Source organism: Cetorhinus maximus, chromosome 2 (assembly GCF_964194155.1).
Source record: "Cetorhinus maximus chromosome 2, sCetMax3.hap1.1, whole genome shotgun sequence".
Lineage (NCBI taxonomy): Eukaryota > Metazoa > Chordata > Chondrichthyes > Lamniformes > Cetorhinidae > Cetorhinus > Cetorhinus maximus.
Genome location: NC_135880.1, coordinates 36352440 through 36378923, shown reverse-complemented (window position 1 = coordinate 36378923; position 26484 = coordinate 36352440). Strand labels below are relative to the sequence as shown.

The following is a 26484-nucleotide window of genomic DNA, read 5'->3' as shown; positions in this document are numbered from 1 at the left end:
TGAAGCATGTAAAATGATATATGTTCTCTATCAGTGAGATGATTTATAACACATAATTTCACTTCAATAGTGCAGGTGGTCAAGATAATTAGAATAAATGATCTGACAAAATCATTATACTTGCTATCTTCTATTAATATTTTTATAATATTAAAAAATAAATTACACAGATTTACAAGTATGTGCATTCTATGATATTCTAAGGTCCCATTTTAAGAAAGATATTTTTTCTAAATGAATGCAGTCTAATTTTATATGAAGAGAAGCTAAAGCGAATTGGAAGCTGGAACAAAAACAACAGTGCTCTGGAAATGGTTTTACAATTTTGGCACGAGAATCTGGTTTTCAGGCCAACTTCAAAGTTTATAAAGAATAGTCCTGCAAGTATTCTGGGCATCCATGAGGCGCCGTGGGCCATCAGCAGCAGCAAAATTGTACTCTAATTCAATCTGTAACCTCATGGCCCAGCATATCCGCCCCCCCCCCGGCCCCCCCATTCTACCATTACCATCAAGCTGGGGGATCAACCCTCGTTCAATGAAGAGTGCAGAAGGGTATGCCAGGAGCAGCACCAGGCATACCTAAAAATGAGGTGTCAACCTGGTGAAGCTGTAACGCTGGGCTACTTGCATGCCAAACAGCATAAGCAGCAAGTGATAGACAGGGCTAAGCGATCCCACAACGAACAGATCAGATCTAAGCTGTGCAGTCCTGCCACATTTAGTCGTGAATGGTGTTGGACAATTAAACAACTCACTGGAGGAGGAGACTCAACAAATACCCAATCCTCAAAGATGGAGGAGCCCAGCACCACAGTGCAAAAGATAAGGCTGAAGCATTCATAAGAATCTTCAGCCAGAGGTCCCGAGTGGATGATCCATCTCGGCCTCCTCTGGAGATCCCCAGCATCACATATGCCAGCTTTCAGCCCCTTCAATGCACTCCACGTGATATCAAGAAATGCCTGAAAGCACTGGATACTGCAAAGGCAATGGGCCCTGCCAATATTCCATCAGAAGTACTGAAGACTTGTGCTCCAGAACTTGCCGTGCCCCTAGCCAAGCTGTTCCAGTACAGCTACAACACTGGCATCTACCCGGCTAAGTGGAAAATAGCCCAGGTATGTCCTGTACACAAAAAGCAGGAGAAATCCAACCTGGCCAATTACTGCCCCATCAGTCTACTCTCGATCATAAGTAAAGTAATGGAAGGGGTCATCAGCAGTGCTATCAAGTGGCACTTGCTTAGCAATAACCTGCTCGCTGATGCCCAAACCCACCAGGGCCACTCAGCTCCTGACCTCATTACAGCCTTGGTTCAAACATGGACAAAAGAGCTGAACTCCTGAGGTGAGGAGAGAGTGACTACCCTTGACAACAAGGCAGCATTTGACTGAAAGTGGCATCAAGGAGCCCTAGCAAAACAGGAGTCAATGGGAATCGGGGAAAACTCTCCGCTGGTTGGAGTCATACCTAGCACAAAGGAAGATGATTATGGTTGTTGGAGGGCAGTCATCTCAGCTCCAGGACATCACTGCAGGAGTTCCTCAGGGTAGTGTCCTAGGCCCCACCATCTTCAGCTGCTTCATCAATGACCTTCCTTCCATCATAAGGTCAGAAGTTGGGGATGTTCGCTGATGATTGCACAATGTTCAGCACCATTCGTGACTCCTGAAGCAGCCCATGTCCAAATGCAGCTAGAGCTGGACAATATCCAGGCTTGGGCAGACAAGTGGCAAGTAACATTCACACCACACAAGTGTCAGGCAATGATTATCTCCAACTAGAGAGAATCCAACCATTGCCCCTTGATGTTCAATGGCATCACTAAACCTCCCACTGTCAACATCCTGGGGGGTTACGATTGACCAGAAACTGAGCCATATAAATGCTGTGGCTATAAGAGCAGGTCAGGGGCTCGGAATCATGCGATGAGTAACTCACCTCCTGACTCCCCAAAGCCTGTCCACCATCTACAAGGCACAAGTCAGGAGTGTGATGGAATACTCCCCACTTATCTGGATGAGTGCAGTTCCTGCAACACTGAAGAAGCTGGACACTGTCCAGAACAAAGCAGCCTGCTTGATTGGCACCCCATCCACAAACATTCACTCCCTCCACCATACACACAGAGTAGCAGCAGTGTGTACCATCTACAAGATGCACTGCAGGAATTAACCAAGGATCCTTTGACAGGACCTTCCAAACCCACGACCATTACCACTTAGAAGGGCAAGGGCAGCAGATAAATGGGAACACCACCACCTGGAGGTTCCCCTCCAAGTAACTCACCATCCTGACTTGGAAATATATCGCCGCTCCTTCACTGTCACTGGATCAAAATCCTGGAACTCCCTTCCCAACAGCACTGTGGGTGTACCTGCACCACATGGACTGCAGCGGTTCAAGAAGGCAGCTCACCACCTCCTTCTCAAGGGCAACTTAGGGATGAGCAATAAATGCTGGCCCAGCAAGCAAAGCCCACATCCCATGAATGAATAAAAAAAAAAGACTCCAGATCCACAGCAATGTGGTTGACCCTTAAATGCCCTATGAACTAAGGCAACTAGGGATGGGTAATAAATGCTGGCCTGGCCAATGACACCCACATCCCATGAATGAATAAAAAAAACCAAACAAGTACAATTCAGCTGAGGCATTGGAGGAGGATGGTTGGTGACCATGTCAAAGGCTGCAGAGAGGTCAAGAAGAGGGACAGTGCATTATGGTCAGTCACATTCCAATGTTATTTGTGAACTTGATTAGGGCCAATTCAATACTATGGCAGGGGTTAAAACCTGACCAAGGAGATTCAAACATGAATTGCAGGAATGTTGGATGTGTATTTGGGAGGTGACAACCTGTCGAAGGACTTTGGAGGTTAGTGATGCAGCAGTAGTATGCAGGGAAAGAAGGGTTGAAGGTAGGTTCTTGAAGAAGGGCTGATGAAGGTGGTTTAGAAATACAGGGTTATAGTTAATGACTTTACTATTGGCATTCATTTACAGAAAAAAGAGAAGAAGTTGTTTATTATGACACTTATGAAAACATGGAAGCCATGCAAGCAACAGAAGACATGGCAGCGTCAATGATCCCACAGAAAATGGAATTGCTGAAGCTTCAGCAGAAAGTTCGGCAACTAGAGGCTCGACGTAGTCGCATTTCAGCCAAGAAGGCCTACCTCAGAAACAAGAAGGTAAATATACATATTAGAGCAGCGTTGGCTTCTTTCACTGCAACTTGAATTTGATTGTTTTAATACAGTCCAGGCTTCATTTAATTTTTTTAAAATTTAAAGGTGGTTCTAAAAGACAAAAGAGAGTAAGGCCCTGAAATTGCGCTCCATAGTGCAGCTGGCGCCCAAAACTGCAAAACTGTCGGCTGGGGCATATCGGCCACTTCCAGTGTAGCTCAAACAAGTACGCCTTGACTACAAGGTTGCTAGTGTGGCATGCCATGGTTCGGCAGACAGTCTGCCATTTTGGACAGCACAGGTTCAGTTAACACCCTCTCTTAATCACACCTAGCTGAATATGTGTTGTGCTGCATGAGGAACCCTTGCTAGTGCTAATAAAGGGTTAACCATCCAATTTTGAGATGAAGTACTATTGACTTTACGAGCATGCAAATTAGGAGCAGTAGTGGGCCCTTCGGCCCCTCGAACTTGCTCCATCATTTGTTAAGATCATAGCTGATCTGATTGTGGCCTCAGCTCTACTTTCCTGTCTACCCAGGCAACCGTTGACTCCCTTGTAAATGAAGAACCTGTCTAACTCAGCCCAGGACACCGAGATCCCTCTGTACCGTAGAGTTCTGCAATCTCTCCATTTAAATTATATAAGTGCTTTTCCAATCTTCCTGCCAAACTGGACAAGTTCACATTTTCCCACATTATACTCCATCTGCCAAATGATTTGAGTTCAGAAGTAGGGATGTCTTACTGCAGTTATACAGGACCCTGGTGAGACCACATTATGGAGTCTTGTGTGCAGCTTTGGTCTCCCTACCTAAGAAAGGATATATTTGCCATTGAAGGAGTGCAGCGAAAGTTCACTATGCTGATGCTGGGGATGGCGGGGATGGCAGGACTGTCGTATGAGGAGAAGTTGATTCAACTGGGCCTGTATTCACTAGAGTTCAGAAGAATGAGAGGGGATCTGATTGAAACATTTAAATTCTAACAGGATGCAGGAAGGATTAAACAACTCACTAGAGGAGGAGGCTCCATAAATATCCCCATCCTCAATGATAGAGGAGCCCAGCACAGCAGTGCAAAAGATAAGGCTGAAGCATTCGCAACAATCTTCAGCCAGAAGTGCCAAGTGGATGATCCATCTCAGCCTCCTCCGGAGATCCCCAGCATCACAGATGCCAGCCTTCATCCCATTCGATTCACTCCATGTGATGTCAAGAAATGACTGAAGGTACTGGATACTGCAAAGGCTATGGGCCCTGACAATATTCCGGCAATAGTACTGAAGACTTGTGCTCCAGATCTTGCCGTGCCCCTAGCCAAGCTGTTCCAGTACAGCTATAACACTGGCATCCACCCGGCTATGTGGAAAATTGCCCAGGTATGTCCTGTACACAAGAAGCAGGAGAAATCCAACCCAGCCAATTATCGCCCCACAAGTCTACTGTTGATCATCAGTGAAGTAATGGAAGGGGTCATCAACAGAGCTATCAAACAGCACTTGCTTAGCAATAACCTGCTCACTGATGCCCAGTTTGGGTTCCGCCAGGGCCACTCAGCTCTTGACCTCATTACAGCCTTGGTTCAAACATGTACAAAAGAGCTAAACTCCCAAGGTGAGGTGAGATGGAGTGTCTTGACAAGGCAGCATTTGACTGTGATGCTAGAGCATCAAGGAGCCCTAGCAAAACTGGAGTCAATGGGAATCAGGGGGAAAGCGCTCCGCTGGTTGGAGTCATACCTAGCACAAAGGAAGATGGCTGTGGTTGTTGGAGGTCAGTCATGTCAGCTCCAGGACCTCACTGCAGGAGTTCCTCAGGGTAGTGTCCTAGGCCCAACTGCCTTCAGCTGCTTCATCAATGACCTTCCATCATAAGGCCGGAAGTGGGGATGTTCGCTGATGATTGCACAATATTCAGCACCATCCGCAGCGACTCAGATACTGAATCAGTCCATATCCAAATGCAGCAAGACCTGGACAATATCCAGACTTGGGCAGACAAGTGGCAAGTAACATTCACGCCACACAAGTGTCAGGCAATGACATTCTCTAACAAGAGAGAATCCAACCATCGCCCCTTGATGTTTGATGGCCTTACCATCACTGAATCCCCCACTGTCAACATGCTGGGGGTTACCATTGACCAGAAACTGAACTGGACTAGCCACATAAATACTGTGGCTACAAGAGCAGGCCAGAGGCTAGGAATCGTGCGACGAGTAACTCACCTCCTGACTCCCCAAAGCCTGTCCACCATCTACAAGGCACAAGTCAGGAGTGTGATGGAATACTCCCCACTTGCCTGGATGAGTGCAGCTCCTACAACACTGAAGAAGCTGGACACTGTCCAGGACAAAGCAGTCAGCTTGATTGGCACCACATCCACAAACATTCACTCCCTACACCATATATGCATAGTAGCAGCAGTGTGTACCATCTACAAGATGCACTGCAGGAATTCACCAGGGCTCCTTCAACAGCACCTTCCAAACCCACGACCACTACCACCTAGAAGGACAAAGGCAGCAGATAAATGGGAACACCACCACCTGGAGGTTCCCCTCTAAGTCACTCACCATCCTGACTTGGAAATATATTGCCGTTCCTTCACTGTCATTCAGTCAAAATCCTGGAACTCCCTTCCTACCAGCACTGTGGGTGTACCTACACCACATGAACTGCAGCGGTTCAAGAAAGCAGCTCACCATCACACATCAAGGGCAATTAGGGATGGGCAATAAATGCTGGCCCATCCAGCAAAGCCCACATCCCGTGAATTAATATTAAAAAAGTATAAGTCACTGAACGCAGAAGAGCTCAAGCAGTGGATGAGTTGAGACGGGTGAATTTGGGCAATGTTATGGATATGAAAATAGATGAATATGTACCGAGAAGCTCTCTTAGCATCAAATATGACACCAAGGTTGCAAACAATCTAGTTTAGTCTCAGTTGCCAGCCAAAGAAGAGGGATGGAGTCAGTAGCTAGGGAAAAGAGTTTAGAGCGAAGATTGAAGACAATGGCTTCAGTTTTCCAAATGTGTAATGGATATTTGAATCATAGAATCAAGCAGCACAGGAGGCAGCCATGAGGCACATGATTTTCGTGCCAGCTCTTTGAAATAGCTATCCAATTAGTCCCACTTCCCTACTCTTTCCCCATAATCCTGCATTTTTTTTCCTTTTCAAATATTGTTCCAATCTCCTTTTGAAACTTATTTTTGAATCAGATTCCAGCTCCCTTTCAGCAATGCTTAACAACTTTAATCCCTTGGCTGGCCCCCCACCTTCAATTCTGAGCTTGAGCTCATCCAAAACGCTACTGACTATATCCTAACTTGGAACAAATCACACTTATCCATCACCCCTGTGTCCACTAACCTGTGTTGGCACCCAGCCTGATGGCATTTCAGTTTTAAATTGTGCATCCATGTATTCAAATCTCTCTATGGCCTCACCCCTCCCTGTTTCTGTAACTTCCATCAGCCTTACAATCCCCATGAGATCTTCACGCTCTTCCTATCTTGGCCTCCTACACATTCTCAGTATTAATCACTGCACCATTGATGACTGTGTCTTTAGCTGCCCAGGTCCCAAGCTCTGAAATTACCCCCCTAAACCCCTCCTGCCCCTCTATCTTCCTCTTAGATACTTCTTAAAACCTACCTTTTGACTTAGCCTTTGGTTACCTGTCTAATACATCCTTAAGCAGTTCAATATCTGATGACACTGTTGGGAGCGGCTTGGGATGTTTTACTATGTTAAAGATGCTATATAAATGCAGCTTGACGGTCCCTTGCATAACGGGAAAGAAAGTTGGTAGCCTTCCACCTCGTAAGATGATGGTTCGATGGTGGTCAACACTCTAGGCATCTCCTGGTGTGGCTCTGGCATGGCAGTCTCTGCTGCATTTGCTGCTGAGGAAGACAATGGGCTGAGAAGGTGCACAATTCACTTCCCTCTGTTTTCTATGGGCCCTTTTCTTGGCCAGGTGAGCTTTTCATTTCTGCCCGCCACTTCCGATGCCCTTCTAAACAGTCAGCCTCCATAGGCCATGGCCGTCAGCAGTTGTCTCCCAGGTGTCAGTGTCAATGTCTGCCATGTTCATATCTTGATTGCAGGTGTCCTTGCAGTGGAGGTATGGGCATCCAGCAGGTCATAACCCAGTGACCGATCCACCAGAGAAGGTCTTAGGGTATATGGTTGCTATCCATCCAATAAACATGGCCAAGTCAGCACAGGTGTAATTGGCTTAGCAATGAGAGTAAATAGACAAAAATGATTTTGAATTTTTTTCGTGTAATTGGAAGGTCAGTTTGGCTGTGTTGCAGCGTTCATATTAGTTCAAGCATCACTCCAGGACCTGAGCACAAAACCTGTGCTAAAGCTTCAATGAAGTAATGAGAGGGTGCTGCACTGTTAGAGTTGCCACCTTTAGCAAGAAACTTTAAACTGAAAGGTAATTTGTCTGACAGTTCAACTAAATTTGACACTATCTGAAGAAGTGCACGGAGTTTGCCAGGGGTCCTAGTGAATATTTATTTCTAACCAACACTACCTAACTCTTTGTAGATAAAGGGGAACCAGTATATTTGGATTTCCAAAACGCATTCGATAAGGTACCACACATAAGGCTACTTAATAAGATAAAAGCCCATGGCGTTGGGGGTAGTATATTAGCATCGATGGAGGACTGGATAACTGATAGAAGACAGACAGATACGGGGGGCATTTCCAGGATGGCAACCTGTAATAGGGATCAGTGCTGGGTCCACAAATCTTTACAATATATATTAATGACATGGATGAGGGAAATGAATGTACTATTGCCAAGTTTGCGGATGACAAAAAAGTAGGTGGGAAGGCAAGTGGCGAGGATGACACAAGGAGTCTACAGAGGGATAAGGACAGGTTAACTGAGTGGGCAAAAACGTGGCAGATGGAATAGAATGTGGGAAAGTGTGAGGTTATGCACTTTAGTAGGAAGAATAGAGGAGCTTAAAATGATTTAAATGGAGAAAGACTGAAGAAAGCTGCAGCACAGGGATTTGGGAGTCCTTGTGCATGAACCCCAAAAAGCTAACATACAAGTTCAATAGGTAATAGGGAAGGCAAATTGAATGTTGGCCTTTATTTCAAAGGGAGTGGGATATAAAAATAGGGAAGTCTTGCTAAAACTATACAAGGCACTAATTAGACCACACCTAGAAAATTGTGAACAATTTTGGTCCCCTTTTCTAAGGAAAGATATACTGGTATTGGAGGCAGTCCCGAGAAGGTTCACCAGGTTGATCCCGGGGATAGAGGGATTTTCTTATGAGGAGAGGTTGAGTCGGTTGAGCCTTTACTAATTGGAGTTTAGAAGAATGAGAGGCGACCTTATTGAAACGTATAAGATTCTTAGGGGGCTTGACAGGGTAGATGCTGAGAGGTTGTTTCCCCTTGTGGGAGAGTCTAGGACTAGAGAACATAACCTCAGAGTAAGGGGGTGCCCACTTAAAACAAAGGAGGAGGAATTTCTTCTCTCAGAGGGTAGTCAGTCTGTGGAATTCTTTACTACAAAGGGCTGTAGAGGCTGTGTCGTTAAGTATATGCAAGGCTGAGATATTCAGACTTTTAATCAGTAAGGGAATGTAGGGTTATGGCGAAAAGGCAGGAAAGTGGAGTTGAGGATTATTAGATCAGCCATGATCTCATTGAATGGCGGAGCAGATTCAATGGGCCAAATGGCCTAATTCTGCTCCTACGTCTTATGCTCTTTATTTATCTTGTACGACATTGCGGTGCACAAATTGACTGGTGCATTTGCCTTGCAGTGATTATACTTCAAAAGTACTTAATTAACTTTGTCGTGTTTTGAGACATTCTGAGAATGTGAAAGGCACTATATAAATGCAAGTCATTCATTCTTATAGAAGAATGCAAATATTGATCATGCTGCTTCATAATTTGCTCTATCATAGAGTAGGATTGCATAATTTGAAACCTTACAAGAATGCAAAATATCACAAAGGATGCAGGGGTGGGGACAAAATAGCTTTATAGGTTGGCTTTTCATATGGAAACTTTCACATTGAATATGAATAATATAATTATCAGGAGATGGGTTTCAGGACATCTGAGATAAAAGCTTGATGAAATTTTGCTGCAGTTTATTGATTTACTAGCGTTCAGTGAAGGAATGTGTTCCCCAAAGCTTTTCCAATTTTCTTTCAAAAGAGTGGCACAGAGGAGTCAATGGTGGTGCTGATTGCTCCAGAAAGCTCGCTTATCCAAATTTTATACAGATAATCACCCATAGAGTTCCGATATAGGCAGAGGACAACTGCCACAGATGGAGGACCAGACATGGCACAACTTCCCTCAGAGCTTCCATTTGACAACTTGATTCTTGTCAGGAGAAGCTTGCTGATATGAGGCTTTTCTTTTCAGATACTCAATTGTCATCCAGTGTTTTGATATGGCAGATGATGTGTGCCAGGCGGACCAAATCCACTAGGGAAATTTGGTCACGCTATCAAAACGGTTTTGCAATTTGTATTTATTACAAGATGTGTCCACTGAATTCAGAAGTATTAAGTCCACCAAGACTTTTAGAGATTTTAAAAATTAACTAAAATATTTATTCCCAAAATATAAAAGATTTCAAGCACATACATAAGACTATAATTACTTACTACTATTATAACTCCTAAAATTCCTAATTAACCTGACTCCCAGTTACACTCCCTTTAAGGCAACGGTCCAAAAAAGATTTTAAATTTAAAACAAACTCAGCAAGTTAACACAATACTCTGGACAGTGGAATTCCAAATGGCTTTTCCCCAAGTTCAGTTTTATTATATAGCATACTTATGCACAAATGCTTGAGGCTTCATTAAGGCTATTTCGCAACACCTGTTAAATCTTACATTGCCTTCTGACGGAATGACCTGAATTGTTATGGTGTTAGAAGGAGGCCATTTGGCCCATTATGCCTGCACCAGCTCTTTGAGCATTTTAATTTAGTGATAATACTATGCACTTTGTTTCTATTTAAATAATCATCCAATGCCCTCTTGAATGCTCCAGTTGAACCTGCCTCCACCACACTTTCAGGCAGTGCATTCCAAACCCTAACTACTCGCTGTGTGAAAAAGTTTTTTCTTACCTCACATTTGCTTCTTTTGCAAAACATTTTAAAACTTTGCCCTCTGATTCTCAATCCATTTACAAACGGGAACAGTTTCTCCGTATTTACTCTGTCCAGACCCCTCATGATTTTGAAAACTTATATCAAGTCTCCTCTTAGCCTTCTTTCCAAGGAAAAGAGTCCCAACTTCTCCAATCTTTCCTCAACGGAAGTGTCTCATCCCTGAAACCATTCTCGTAAACCTCTTCTGCACTCTTTCCAATGTGTTCAGATCCTTCCTATAGTGTACCACATAAAACTTTACACACTACTCCAGCTGAGGTCTGACCAATGCCTTATATAAGTTCATCATAACATCCCTGCTTTTGAACTCTATGCCCTATTAATGAAGTCAAGAATACTGTATGCTTTAGAAACAGCTCTCTCTACCTGTCCTGCCACCTCTAATGACTTATATACATATACACCCAGGTCTCTCTGCTCCTGCACATCCTTTAGAATAGTATCCTTTATTTTATACTGTCTCTTCAAGTTCTTGTACCAAAGTGTATCATTTCACATTTCTCCACATTGAACTTCATCTGCTGCCTATCTGCCCACTCCACCAATGTGTCAATGTCCTTTTGAAGTTCTACACTGTTGTCCTCACAGTTTACAATCCTCCCAAGTTTTGTGTCGTCTGCAAACTTTGAAGGTGTCCCCTGCACACCACAGTCTAGGTCATTAATATATATCAGGAAAAGCAAGGGTCCCAATACCGAACCCTGGGGAACTCCACTACAAGCCTTCCTCCAGCCTGAAAAATACCCATTAACCATTACTTTCTGTTTCCTATCCCTCAGCCAATTTTGTATCCACTTTGCTACTGTCCCTTTTATTCCATGACCTATAACTTTCCTCACAAGCCTGTTGTGTGGCACTGTATTGAACACCTTTTGGAAGTCCATATACAGCACATCAACGGCCTTGCCCTCATCAACCATCTGTTACCTCTTCAAAACACTCCATCAAGTTAATTAGACACAATTTTCCTTTAACAAATCTGACTCTTCCAAATTAATCCACATTTTTCCATGCGACTATTAATTCCATCCCAAATAATTCTTTCTAGAAGTTTCCCCACCACTGAAGTTGAACTAACTTGTCTGTAATTATCTTCCTATTTCTGTACTCACTTGCACGTGGCACTGGGAGTAATCCGGAAATTACTACTTTTGAGGTCCTGTTTGCTAATTTTCTACCTAGCTCTCTAAATCCCGATTGCATCCCCCTTCCTACCAATCATTAGTACCAATGTGGATCATGACCTTGAGCTGTTTGCCCTCCCCCTCAAGAATGTCCTGCAACCATTATGTGACATCCTTGACCCTAGCACCAGGGAAGCCACAAACCATCTTGGAGTCACGTTGACGTCTGCAGAAACACCTGCCTGCTCCCCTAACTAAAGAATCCCCCATCTGTACTGACCTTCCTCTCTTCTTCCTCTTCTCCTGTACTGCTGGGCCATTCATGGCGCCATGGGCTTGGCTCTTGCATGCACACCTCCAAGGATCCATCATCCTCACTGATATCCAGAATGGAAAACCAGTTAGTGAGCTGGACCTCTGAGGACTCCTGCAGTACTTGCCTGTTTCTCATGGACTGCCTGGCAGTTACCTATTCCCTATCTGCCTGCTTGCCTCTAACTTGCGGTGTGACCACCTCTCTGAACATGTTATCCATGTAGTTCTCTGCTTAACAGATGCACCTCAGTGACTCCAGCTGCTGCTCAAGCTCTGAAACGCGAAACTCAAGCTTGTGCAGCTGGTGACATTTCCTGCACATGGGCTCGTCTGGGTCATATTAAGTGTCCACGACTCCCTACATGCCACAGGAGGGGCATTCTGTTTGGCTGAGCTGTCCTGTCATGCCTTAACCTTAAACATTTAAATCACTTTTTTTACTTAAACTTTAGTTACTTTTACTTACTTTAACCGTACTCTTGTACTATTAACTATAAACTGGAGATTAGAAGAAAGTCAAGATTCTTCGCCCTTACAAATCAGCTCCCTCTTCTGTGCCTATAAATTTTTACTTTCCGTGTGCTTGTTTAGAAATTTACATTTTTGCACTCGCATTGTTTTCAATCTCCCGACTGTCTCTCCACTCGCGCTGCTCCGCCTCCCGGCCTCGCGCTGCTCCGCCTCCCGGTCTCGCGCTGCTCTGGGACAAGCCAAGTTGAAAATTATTTTAGTTGGCCCTACTTAATAAACCTTACCGAAAGTACAGTTCCTACTTTATTCTAAACCTTATGAATAGAATAAACCTTAAACACTTACTAGATACTCACCAAACATCTAGCTTCTCCAATCAATCAAATTGCTTCTTTCCTGTGATATCACAATTTGTATTTTTTCATTCCTTTTGAACTCAGTGCGGTCTGGTTCCAACCAGCTGACAGATCCACCTCTCCGACTGCTCCCTGGGCTGTATTTATTCTCTCCCTGCTCCGTGTAGCTCCTGCAGGTCCGCCTCTCCGACTGTTCTTCCCGAAGGTGAATGACACATAACCTTTCATTCTCCTTTATATATGTTTCTCTCTTAATATCTAAATTCTATTGCTCCATATGTCTTTGAAACTGTATCTTCCTCATAATATAAAAACTTTCATGTTGCTACTATATATTGTCAGTAACCTTTGGGAAAAATAAACACATTTCTTAGCCTTGCTTATCTGGCTAGTTGTAAACAGACCAAGATCCCTTTGAAATCCAAATATCCCTACGTTTATTTAAAAATGCAAATTCCCTTCACACCTTACATGCTAAGCCAGCATCCATGTTTACTCATTAGCATATCAAGCACCTAGCTCCTTTTGATGATTTCAAATTTGCAGTCTATTTGACTACAAAATGTAATTAAATCACACACACAGCTAACTATACTTACCCCTGTAAACTTTACAATAAACTGAAAGATATTATGAAAATTATTGTACTTCCATCACACCAGTGTGAAAGCTTGCAGCATTAGATGATGTAGATGTTAAGATAATGCAAGATTTTTTAAAGTTGTAAATTTGTTATCTTAAAAGCTGCCACTCCTCAGTATATATATCAGTATACATAAAGTAACTGAGCTTCATACTTAGCACTCTATCATTATGCTATTTTACATACATAGGAGCATAGAAACAAGAGTAGGCCATTGGGCCCCTTGAACCTGCTGCGCCATTAACTAGATCATGGCTGATGATCTACCTCAATGCCATTTGCCCACACTATCCCCATATCCCTTGATATCTTTAAAACAGTAAGTCCTCACTTAAAGTTGTGGTTGCATTCCTGAAAATCACAACTTTTAAGTGAAAAGACTTTTAACTGAAACATTAGTTCTCATAGGAATCAATGTTAAAACTGTAGTTAGGTTCTGTAGGACCTTCCTTATCAGAAAAAAAAATTATAACATTCCTCTAAGTTGAAATACTTTACATTGCTAAATTCCTGCATTGGTAAATGAAATGGCTTTTAAAATAAAAGAAGTTTTAAAATATAAAAGAACAATATATCTTTCTACCTACACTATCTCCTGCTCACTGCTAATCCTGCTTCCCGAACCTCCTGTTTCCTAGACCTCCTGGTCACTGCAGATTCTCCCCCTCCCTTACCTCAAAGTTGTGGCCTCTTCCCCCTCCCCGAACTCAAAGTTGTAGCCTTCTTGCCCCACTCATCGACTCACCCTCTCGCCGCTTCCCTCTCCTGGATCTTCGTTCCTGTTGAAGATCCAGATCCGATCTGAGCCAAAGCGCCAATGTTGTGGAAGTGTGGGTCCCAATAGTGCAGAAGTGCAGAGCTGGGGCTGCTGCAATCCGTGTTTTATGGCAATTAGGAAAAAGGAAATCTATTGATCTCTTGTCTTGAACATACTCAATGACTGAGCCTCCACAGTCCTCTGCGCTGGAGATTGCCAAAGATTCACCACCCACTGAGTAAAGAAATTCCTCCTCATCTCAGTCTTAAGTGGCCTACGTCTTATTCTGAGACTGTATTTCCTAGATCTAGACCCCCACCATCCCCAGCCAGGGGAAACATCCTTTCTGCATCTACCCTGTAGAATTTTGTATGCGTCAATAAGACCACATCTCTTCTAAACTCTATGGAATACAGGCCCAGTCTCCTCAATCCCTTCTCATAGAACAAACCGGCCATACCAGGAATCAGTCTGGTGAACAGTCATTGCACTCTTTCTGTGGCAAGTATATCCTTCCTTGGTTAAGGAGACCAAAACTGTACACAATACTCCAGGTATGGTCTCACTAAGGCTTTATATAACTGCAGGAAAACTTCTTTACTCTTGTACTCAAATTCTCCTGCAATAAAGGCCAACATACATTCGCCCTCTGAATTGTTTGTTGCACCTGCATGTATGTTAGCTTTCAGTAACTTGTGAACAAGGACACCCAGGTCTCTTTGGACATCAACATTTCCCAATCTCTCATCATCTAAGAAATACTCCGGCTTTTTATTTTTCCTACCAAAGTAGATAACTACACGTTTTTCCACATTATGTTCCATCTGCCATATTCTTGCTCACTCACTTAGCCTGTCTAAATCCCCTTGAAGCCTCTTTACATCCTCCTCACAACTCACATTCCATTTAGGTTTGTGTCATCAGCAAACTTGGAAATATTACATTTGGTCTCCACAGCCAAATCATTGATATAGACTGCGAGTAGCTGGCCCAAACACTGATTCTTGCGGTACCCCACTAGTCACAGCCTGCCAACCTGAGTATGACCTGTTTATTCCTACTCTCTGTTTTCTGCCTGTTAACCAATCCTCAATCCATCCCAGTATATTACCCCCAATCCCTTGTGCAGCTCTTGTGTCTGACTTTATTGAAAGCCTTCTGGAATTCCAAATATACTGTATCCACTGGTTCTCCCTTATCTTTTCTGCTAGTCAAAAAACTCTTAATAGGTTTGTCAAACATGATTGCCCTTTTCTTAAATCCATGTTGACTCTGCCCAATCCTCCCATTATTTTCAAGTGTCCAGTTATCACATCCTTTATAATAGATTATAGCATTTTCCCTACTACTGATATCAGGCTAACAGGTATGTGGTTACTCGCTTTCTCTCTCTCTCCTTTCTTAAATAGTGGGGTTACATTTGCTACCTTCCAAACTGAAGGAACTGTTCCAGAATCTATAGAATTTTGGAAGATGCATCCACTACCGTCACCTCTTTCAACACTCTGGGATATAGATCATCAGGCCCAGGAGATTTGTCAATTTTCAGTCCTATTAATTTCTCCATTACTACTTTTTTACTAATACTAATTTCTTTCAGGTCCTCAATCTTGTTAGTCCCATTTTTTATGTTCCCTACATGCCATGCAGCGTCCATAGCTGAGAGAGAATGTGGATGACACATCCTCAGACCTCTGGTGGAACCACCTACAAAGCTGACAGAAACATCCTTTACAACATGTGGGAACTTCTTGGCTTCTGACCAGTAGAAACTCATGATAGCATAACCATTGTAATTTAACAAATGGGGTTGTAAATACATTCCACCATTTTATGCTACAGACATGACAACATCCAAATTTATTTACAAGCCTAGAATTGTATTCCATTTATATTTTACTGAGATGATCACTTAGAACACAAGTGTGGAGGAACGTGACATGTTAATCCACCAGCCTTTAAAAAAAAATATATATGTTCTTTAACGTTTTAAATAATGTTTGTGATCACTAGTGTTGACCAAACAACCTGACGAGAAGAAAGAATCAGTCTCAACTTTTGCCTCAGTTGGCAGGCTTTACTTAGTTTAAATTTTGCTGAGATATGATCGAGTGATAGTCATTTACGGTACAGAAGGAGGCATTCAGCCCATCAAGTCCATGATGACTTCACGCGGAGAAATCCAGTCAGTCCCTCTCCACTGCTCAGTCCCTGTAGCCCTGCAAGTTTATTTTCTTCAAATGCCCATCCAGTTTCCATTTGAAATCATTGATTGTTTCCCCTCCTACCATCCTCGTGAGCAGCAAGTTCCAAGTCATTCCCACTTGCTGCTTAAAAAAAAGTTTTTCCTCCTATTCCAAGACCTTAAATTTGTGTCCCCTGGTCCTTGTACCATCAGCTAATGAAACTGTTTTTCCATGTCTATCTTACCTAAGCCTGTCATGATCTTGTACACCTCTATCAGATCTCTCCTCAATCTCCTTTGCTCCAAGGAAAACAACCTCAGCTTTTGCAACCTAATCTTGTAACTAAAATCCTCCATCCCTGGAATAATTCTGGTAAATCTCCCCTACAGCCTCTCAAGGATCCTCACATCCTTTGTAAACTGTGGTGACCAGCACTGGATGCAGTACTCTAGTTGAGGCCCAGAGCTTTTTATAAAGGTTTGACATAACTTCCCGGCCTTTGTACGCTATGCTTCTATTTATGAAGCCCAAACCCCATATGCTTTGCTAACCACTCTCTTAATATGCCCTACCACATTCAAAGACCAATCCACATGCTCCCCAGGTCTGTCTGTTCCTGTATACTCTTTAGAACTGCACCATTAAGTGTATATTGTCTGTCCCTGTGCCTTTTATCAAAATTCATCACCTCACACTTCTCTATTAAATTCCATCTGTCACTTGTCTGCACATTCTGCTCACCTACCTATGTCTTGTTGTAGTCAATTCGTACCACCCTCACTGTTTGCCACTCCTCCAAGTTTGGTATCATCAGCAAATTTTGAAATTTAATCTATTGCAGCATCCAAATAATTTAAGCAGTGGCCCTAGCACTGACCCTTAGGACACACCACTGCCTACCATCCACCAGTCTGAAAAATTACCATTTACTATGACTCGCTGTTTTAGACCATAAGACAAAGGAGCAGAAATTAGGCCATTCGGCCCATCGAGTCTGCTCCACCATTCAATCATGGCTGATAAGTTTCTCAACCCCATTCTCCTGCCTTCTCCCCGTAACCTTTGATCCCCTTACCAATCAAGAACCTATCTATCTCGGTCTTAAATACACTCAATGACCTGGCCTCCCCAGCCTTCTGTGGCAATGAATTCCATAGATTCACCACTCTCTGGCTAAAGAAGTTTCTCCTCATCTCTGTTCTAAAAGGTCTTCCCTTTACTCTGAGGCTGTGCCCTCGGGTCCTAGTCTCTCCTACTAATGGAAACATCTTCCCCATGTCCACTCTATCCAGGCCTTTCCGTATTCTGTGAGTTTCCATCAGATACCCCCCTCATCCTTCTAAACTCCATCGAGTATAGACCCAGAGTCCTCAAACGTTCCTCAAATGTTAAGCCTTTCATTCCTGGGATCATTCTCGTGAACCTCCTCTGGACCCTCTCCAGGGCCAGCACATCCTTCCTGAGATACGGGGCCCAAAATTTCTCACAATATTCTAAATGTGGTCTGACCAGAGCCTTATAAAGCCTCAGCAGCACATCCCTGCTTTTATATTCTAGTCCTCTCGAAATAAATGCCAGCATTGCATTTGCCTTCCTAACTACCGTGTCAACCTGCAAGTTAACCTTAAGAGAATCCTGGGCTAGGACTCCCAAGTCCCTTTGCGCTCCAGATTTCTGAATTCTCTCCCCATTTAGAAAATAGTCTATGCCTCTATTCTTCCTACCAAAGTGCATGACCTCACTCTTCCCCACGTTGTATTCCATCTGCCACTTCTTTGCCCATTCTCCTAACCTGTCCAAATCCTTCTGCAGCCTCCCCGCCTCCTCAATACTACCTGTCCCTCCACCTATCTTTGTATCATCTGCAAACTTAGCCAGCATGCCTTCAGTTCCTTCATCTAGATCATTAATGTATAAAGTGAAAAGTTGTGGTCCCAACACTGACCCCTGCGGAACTCCACTAGTCACCAGCTGCCATCCTGAGAAGGACCCCCTTATCCCCACTCTCTGCCTCCTGCCAGACAGCCAATCTTCTAACCATGCTAGTACCTTGCCTCTAACACCATGGGCTCTTATCTTACTGAGCAGCCTCCTGTGCGGCACCTTGTCAAAGGCCTTTTGGAAGTCCAAGTAGATAACATCCATTGGCTCTCCTTTGTCTAACCTACCCGTTACCTCCTCAAAGAATTCTAACAGATTTGTCAGGCATGACCTCCCCTTGATGAAACCATGCTGACTTTGCCCTATTTTACCATGCACTTCCAAGTATTCTGAAATCTCATCCTTAATAATGGACTCTAAAATCTTACCAATGACCGAGGTCAGGCTAATCGGCCTGTAATTTCCCATCTTTTGCCTCACTCCCTTCTTAAACAGGGGGGTTACAGTAGTGATTTTCCAGTCCTCTGGGACCCTCCCTGACTCCAGTGATTCATGAAAGATCACCACTAATGCCTCCACTATCTCTTCAGCTATCTCTTTCAGAACTCTGGGATGTAATCCATCTGGTCCAGGTGATTTATCCACCTTCAGACCTTTCAGTTTTCCTAGCACCTTCTCCTTGGTAATGGCCGACATACTCACCCCTGCCCCCCAACTCTCTTGAACTTTGGGGATGTCACTCGTGTCTTCCACTGTTTTCTGTTCTTAATCCAGTTTTTTTTTCCCCAGTTGGACACTGACCCTCCTGTTCATAAGCCTCAATTTTGTTAACCAGCCTTCTCTGTGGTACCTTGCCAAAGGCTTTCATAAAATCCATATAGGCAACTTTCACCCTCTTCCCTTCATTAAGTCTTCTCTGTTACCTCATCAAAAAAAATTGAATAAATTGGACAAGTATGACCTGCCTTCTACAGAACTGTGCTGGCTATCCCTAATTAACTTGAACCTCTCCAAATACCTGTTGACTTTATTTCCCTGATTATTGTTTCTAAAACCTTATCCACTACTGATAAACTAACTGGTCTGTAGTTGCTAGGACTGTCCTTAACACCCTTTCTTGAATAAGGGTGTCACATTTGCCACTCTCCAATCCTTTGGCACCTCCTCCATATCTGGGGAAGATTGGAATATTATGGCAAGCCCTTTTGCTATCACCACTCCGACTTCCCTTAGCAACCTGGGATGCAAGTCATTCGGACCAGGTGGTTTATCTACTTTTAAGCATAGCCAGATTTTCCAGTACCACCTCTCTCATTTTCACCCTATTCATTGCATCTGCTATTTTTGCTTCTCTTGATATTTTATCAGATTCCTCTGCCTTAGTAAACACTGATACAAAGTACTCATTAAGCATTCTAGGCTTAACCTGTGCCTTTATACATATATCACCTTCTTTGTCCCTAATAAGATTAACTCCATCTCTTACTACCTGCTTACTATTTACATGTCGGGAGAGGACTTTTGGGTTTCCTTTTATGTTGACTGTCACTCTATTCTCATATTCTCTCTTTGCCAGTCTTATTTTCCTCTTCATCTCCCCTCTCAACCTAATGTATTTGACCAGGTTCTCACTTGGAAGAATTCACCTGATGTGCATCATGTCATGCATCTTTTTTTTGGTTCATTATAATCTCTCTCTCCATCATCATCTAAAGAGCCCTATTTTGGTTCCACTACCTTTCGCCCTTGTTGGAATGTACCTAAAGCATCTCTTTCTTAAAGATCCCCCCATGTTCAGCTACAATTATTTCTGTCAGCCTAATGTGGTAAATTTGAAAAAATAACCAGAGTTCAGTCTGTGCATTTAAATTGACTCTGAGATTTGATTGTAGTCTTTCAACTCAAATGCTGGTTTTAATATGTTAATTACTACTTTCTTTATGGTGAGACAGAATTCCCATCTTATAACTGTACCTCTCCCTTTGCACTTCAAAGTTTGATTTAAAAATAAATTATCTGTAAGAAGCGGTCTATTTCTTGAAAATTATGGGTCAGTCCGAAGGAGTTCAGCTACTTTGCTCTTCCAGACTGAAGAAAGCCCCTATTATTTGAAAGTGATTCCTCAGTAGTTGGTTCCCACTGTGTTGAGCAGAGGCTGGATAGTAATCATGGCCACTTTTTTCGCTAAGCTGCATGGCAGCGCAGTAGCCTGCAAGGCACTGCATAGAAATTGACTAGGGTTAAGCACTATAAGTGCATGCAAAAAAAAAAAATTAAAGGTGCCATACTATGAAAAAGTTGGCCCACACAAAACTGAAATTTTAAGAGAACGTTGATCATGACATTCCAATTTCCTTTATAAAAGTACTGGATTTGTATCTCCAGCAGAATCAGTGCAATAACCAAGTGACCTTTTTCATCAAAATTTGTGCAAAATATTTGCTTAGGCTGTTCAGAATTTAATTTGATTTGATTTTCATTTGTGTGTGTGAACTGTGTTATCATACTTGCATTTGTATAGCACCTTTAACATAAAACATTCCAAAGCGTTTCACAGGAGCATTATCAAATAAAGATTTGACGTCAAACCACGTAAGGGGATATTAGGGCAGGTGACCAAAAGTTTGGTTAAAGAAGTAGGTTTTAAGGAACATCTTAAAGCAGGAAAGAGGCTTTGGGGTGGGGGGATTGGGGGCGGAATTCCAGAGCATATACCCTAAGGAGCTAAAGGTACAGCCACTAATAGTGGGGTGTTCAAAATCGGGGATGCACAGGAGGGGAGAATTAGAGGAGCACTGATATCTTGGAGGGTTGTAGGGCTGGAGGAGTTTACAGAGGTAAAGAAGGGCGAGGCTGTAGACCGATTTGAAACAAAGATGAGAATTTTAAAATCAAGCTGTTGCTTAACATGGAGCCAGTATATATTATATGTCACTTCTGCATACTCACAGAAAAGGTGGCTCAGAAGTTATACTCATGCCTTTTGAGCAGTAAGAATTCCCCAACCGTTGCCTCAACATCATATTGTTGATAGTAAGTGAAAATTGTTTTGTAAGAATCCTGTGCTTTCCAGCTTATTTTACTGTTTACCTTGTTACTCAATAAGGCTAACCACATTGCTGTATTGGAATTTATAATTCATAATTAAACATCTACACTTGTCAGATTCTCCAGTGAAAAGGTTATGGAATTTAATTACAAAGTTTGCAGTATTGTAACTTCAGAACATTAGCTGGAACTTCTTATGTTCATAATGGTTAATTAATTTGTAACTCCTTGAAGACAACCTAATTATACTAAAAATTACCAAAGAATCCATGATATGCACCAAGAATAAAAAATAAATGTGGACTACCACATAACTATTGCTGTGCAGACTGCTTCAAGATTCCTTTTTCAGAATGACTGACTTTGAATTGTATTGTATCATGCAAAAGACAGACAGATTTGCAACAGATAGGCATAGGGTAGTACTAGTTTTAGTTTCTCACAGGTGTGGGAAGGGGATGGGGGGAAGCTTGTGTGCCATTATGAGTGATAATTTGCTGTCTTCTGTAAAAAGATTTGTGAAATTTATTGTGTAATGATTTAACTAATTGTGCTAATGAGAATTAATTACGTAAATTAATGGCAAAGAATCTGAATGCCCAAATCATGGGACTCATGCCTCTATAATTGTTGCTTGTACTGGTTTGAGACTGGTAGCTATTTAAAGTTCCACATAGCTGACAGAGCCAAGTTGCAGTATGGATTTTGCTCTAACCAAGTAAATCATAACAGGTGTGCATTCACTGGCATTCCAAGTGGTGTTTGAAATTCATTGTTAGTGAAAGCCAGCTGAATAGTCAGCTCTTTTCCAACACTAAACAGCTTAAAAATAAAGCTTAAAAATTTCTGATCAAACCTGGAAACTATATAAAGTTTACATTGCACTGTGTCAATACACTGAATCAAATGCAAAGCTAAAGTGATTCAAGATTGCCTCCTCAAGATATTCTTTCCTGAGTAATACTGCAATGTTTTCCTTGATTTGAAGTAGAACTGTCTTGCACTGACAAGCTGGTCTATAAAAGGCTACTTCCAGGCAATTTAAAGTGCAAATCATTTTGACAATAGAGAAATATCAGGAGAGCTATGATGATTTCTCATACAGCATGTCCTTTAAATTTGTACTTTTACATTTTTTTTCATGTCAGTCATGATTGGCAACAAAGTGAGCTGATCAGAAAGAGCAACTGAAAGCAAATGCTCTGGAAATGTAGCAGTTTTGAAAGCTTGGTATTTTGAAGAGTCCATTTATTAACCAATTGAATTTAGCTGCCTGTTTAAAAAACTCGAATGCAGTAATTAGAGAAGTACTATTTTGAACCATCTCTTTCAATAAAGACATTTGTTTAGAAGTTCTTTCCCTCTGCAGCAAAAGTACAGCCGTAAAAAAAAAATAATAATCTTTGTGATTTGGTGCAAAGAAAATGATAAAAGACCGGCTTGTGGTGTTTATATTACTAGACTAGTAATCAAGAGGCCTGGACTTGTAATTCTAGAGAATGCAAGTTCAAATCCTACCATGATAGTTTGAAAATTTGATTTTTTTTAAAAATTGGAGATAAAAAACTTCTAGCAGTAAAAGTGACCCATGGAGTTGTTGGATTGTCATAAAAACCCAGCTGGCTCTTTAGGTTTTCATTACTAAAGGAAATTGCTGTCCTTACCGAGTGTAGGCTACATGTGACCTCGGGCCAACAACCAAATGTTTGACTCTTAACTGGCCTAGCAAGCTACTGAGTTTATCGAATAGGGATGCCTGTTTGATTTTCTGGTATTAAATGACATGGAAGGAAAATTTGGATGAAGTCCCTTATGCATTCCAAACTGCCCAATTATGTTGAATTTGCTGCACCAAGGCTGATCGAGTTCGCCCAGGTGCAAGATTAATGTCAGTGTTACTGGATAGCAATGAGAGGAAATGCTCAGATTAACTTTTAATTAAACTGTTAATCCTCATTGAAAACAGATTTATCTTTTAAAAGTCACATACTGTGTAAGCAAAAGATTCTGTCGGGAATGATGGAATATGGCATGAAATTACGTAAAAATTAGAACATAGAAACAAGCTGTTTAGACCAGCCAGCCCGTGCTTGAGTTTATCTTCCATATGTCCAGCAGTCCAATCTCATTAGCCTGCTCTATTTTCACTTTTTAATTCCTTTTTCCTTCAAGCAAAAATATATTTATAAATGTTGATCTGATCTCTGCGTCAGTTACTAAATATGCATTCCAGAGCCTTTCAACCCTAATTGAAAATAAGGTTTCTCCTCGCTATCCTAATTTTCTGTAATTTAACCTTATATCTATGTCCTCTCCTTCTAGTCCCATCAATCACTGGAAATGGTCTGTTTCCATCCCTTCATATTTTTGAACACCACCTGTAATTTCATTTGTTTTAACAAAGAAAATCTCCAAGGGAAATGGAAAAGTCACATTAGTGGAGTTGAGGAAGCATTTGTTTAATGTACACCTTGGCCTCCTCCAGAGGTCCCCAGCATTACAGATGCCAGTCTTCAGCCAGTTCAATGCACTCCACGTGATATCAAGAAACAGCTAAAGGCTAAGGACCCTGACAATATTTACAGCAATAGTACTGAAGACTTGTGCTCCAGAGCTTGCTGCATCCCTAGCCAAGCTGTTCCAGTACAGCTACAACACTGGCATCTACCTGGCTATGTGGAATATTGCCCAGGTATGTCCTATACACGAAAACCAGGACAAATCCAATCCGGCCAATTACTGCCCCATCAGTCAACTCTCGATCATCAGTAAAGTAATGGAAGGAGTCATCAACAGCTTAGCAATAACCTGCTCACTGATGCCCAGTTTGGGTTCTGCCAGGGCCACTCAGCTCCTGACTTCATTACAGCCTTGGTTCAAACATGGACAAAAGTGCTGAACTCCCGAGGTGAGGCGAGAGTGACTGGCCTTGACATCAAGGCAGCATTTGACAGAGTGTGGCATCAAGGAGCTCTAGCAAAACTGGAGTCATTGGGAATCAAGGGGAAAACTCTCCACTGGTTGGGGTCATACCTAGCACAAAGGAAGATGGTTGTGGTTGTTGGAGGCCAGTCATCTCTGCTCCAGGACATCACCACAGGAGTTCCTCAGGGTAGTGTCCTTGGCCCAACCATCTTCAACTGCTTCATCAATGACCTTCCTTCCATTGTAAGGTCAGAAGTGGGGATGTTCGCTGATGATTGCACAATGTTCATCATTTGTGGCGACTCAGATACTGAAGCAGTCTATGCCCAAACGCAGCAAAACCTGGACAATATCCAGGCTTGGGCTGACAAGTGGCAAGTAACATTCGCACCACACAAATGTCAGGCAATGACCACCTCCAACAAGAGAGAATTCAACCATCGCCCCTTGATGTTCAATGGCATTACCATCACTGAATCCCCCACTATCAATATCCTGGGGGTTACCATTGACTGGAAACTGAACTGGAATAGTCATATAAACATTGTGGCTACAAGAGCAGGTCAGAGGCTAGGAATAGTGCTTCGAGTAACCCACCTCCTGACTCCCCAAAGCCTGTCCACCATCTACAAGGCACAAGTCAGGGGTGTGATGGAATACTCCCCACTTGCCCAGATGAGTGCAGCTCCCACTACACTCAAGAAGCTTGACACCGTCCAGGACAAAGCAGTCCACTTGATTCGCACCACATTCACAAACACTCACTCCCTCCACCACCGATGCACAGTACATCCACAAGATGCACTGCAGAAATTCACTAAGACTCCTTCGACAGGACCTTCCAAACCCACGACCATTACCATCTAGAAGGACTAGGGCAGCAGATAGATGGGAACACCACCACCTGGAGGTTCCCCTCCAAGTCACTCACCATCCTGACTTGGAAATATACCACTGTTTCTTCACTCTCGTTGGGTTAAAATCCTGGAACTTCCTCCCTAACAGCACTGTGTGTGTACCTACACCACATGGACTGCAGTGGTTCAAGAAGGCAGCTCACCACAATCTTCTCAAGGGCAACTAGGGATGGGCAATAAATGCTGGCCCAGCCAGTGAAGCCCACATCTGTGAATGAATAAAAAAGGATTTCTGATTTTGAGATTGCCCCATGCATCTCGGTATTCATTCTTCTTTCCTGCTAAGATAAGGACCATTGCTTCATAGCAAAGTTGTTGCTTTTTTGTATTAGATTCCTCTTCCTTATCTAAAGATTGCATAGCAGAATACCTTTGAAGGTAATCGTTCAGACTGGTTAGAATCAGCTCTTTAGTTTTATATTAATTTTTTTCTCATGTTTACTTATTGCTATAGGAAATCTGTATTGAAAGCCACAATGAGAAGATGAAGCAGCACAAACAAAATGAAGAAGAGTACAGAAGCCATGATGCTAGAAAGCAGGTATGTGAAAGTACCATTTGTATTATTTTCTATGTAGTAGCTAAGTCTCACTGCTGCCCTCTGGTACTGAAGAGATGTACTGAAAAGATTAATATGATTGGCAGAGATACTTGTATTTGGGTGGTATTAAAGGAATCCTCATTTCTTAAAAACAGACACAACATTGTTGTGTCATTTTATAACATTGCAACATTAATCCTTTGGAATCAATTTTTCCATATTATTCCTTGAAACTGCAATAGATTACGATTTTGAAATTGACAGAACTGTTCAAAATTTGACGTGGGAAATGGAAATGTCACTGGTAATGTGGGAGTCTGTTGTTGCTCAGTGTCAAATGTTGTTTGATAATGCTCCTGTGAAGCTCCTTAGAACGTTTTACTACATTAAAGGTGCAAAATCCATGCAAGTTGTTGTTCCAAGGTTGGAATTGAGGAGGAAAGAGCAGGAGGGAGTCTTATCCTGCATTTAACCTGTTTTGTGCCTGTCCTATATTGCTTGAAATAAAAAAAAACAAATTCCTAGAAGTATGAACTTAATCAGAACCTGAAAGACAAAAGACTAAATAATGTGTTTGCTGAGGCCCCTTTGCTTGACTTTGACGCTGAGAGTAAAACCTTTCCATTCCCACATACACTGATGAGAAAATAAATTTGGTCCAAAATAATGTTTTAAAAACTGAAATACTGCTATATGTTTTCTTCTAATGGGACTGGGTATCAAATTGACTTTTCAAACCTGTGGCTTAGTTTTTTTTAAATTCATTGGTTGGATGTGAGTGTCGCTAGTGAGGCCAGTATTTATTGGTCGTCCCTAATTGCCCTTGAGAAGGCCTCCTTATATAAAACTGAGTGGCTTCCTCGGCCATTTCAGAGGGCAGTTAAGATTCAACCACATTGTTGGGTCTGGATAGCAGACTGGGTAAGGATAGTAG

At 42.4% G+C, this 26484-nt stretch overlaps 1 protein-coding gene across 1 annotated transcript in view; it reads left to right on the top strand.

Moving 5' to 3' along the window:
* The window catches only part of jmy (junction mediating and regulatory protein, p53 cofactor), a 136695-nt gene that overhangs the window by 88644 nt on the left and 21567 nt on the right, over positions 1 to 26484 (top strand). Inside the window, exons 6-7 of the mRNA XM_078563304.1 lie at positions 3008 to 3195; positions 25464 to 25550. Of these exons, the coding sequence (XP_078419430.1) occupies positions 3008 to 3195; positions 25464 to 25550 (275 nt within the window). The remainder of the gene's footprint in view (positions 1 to 3007; positions 3196 to 25463; positions 25551 to 26484) is intronic.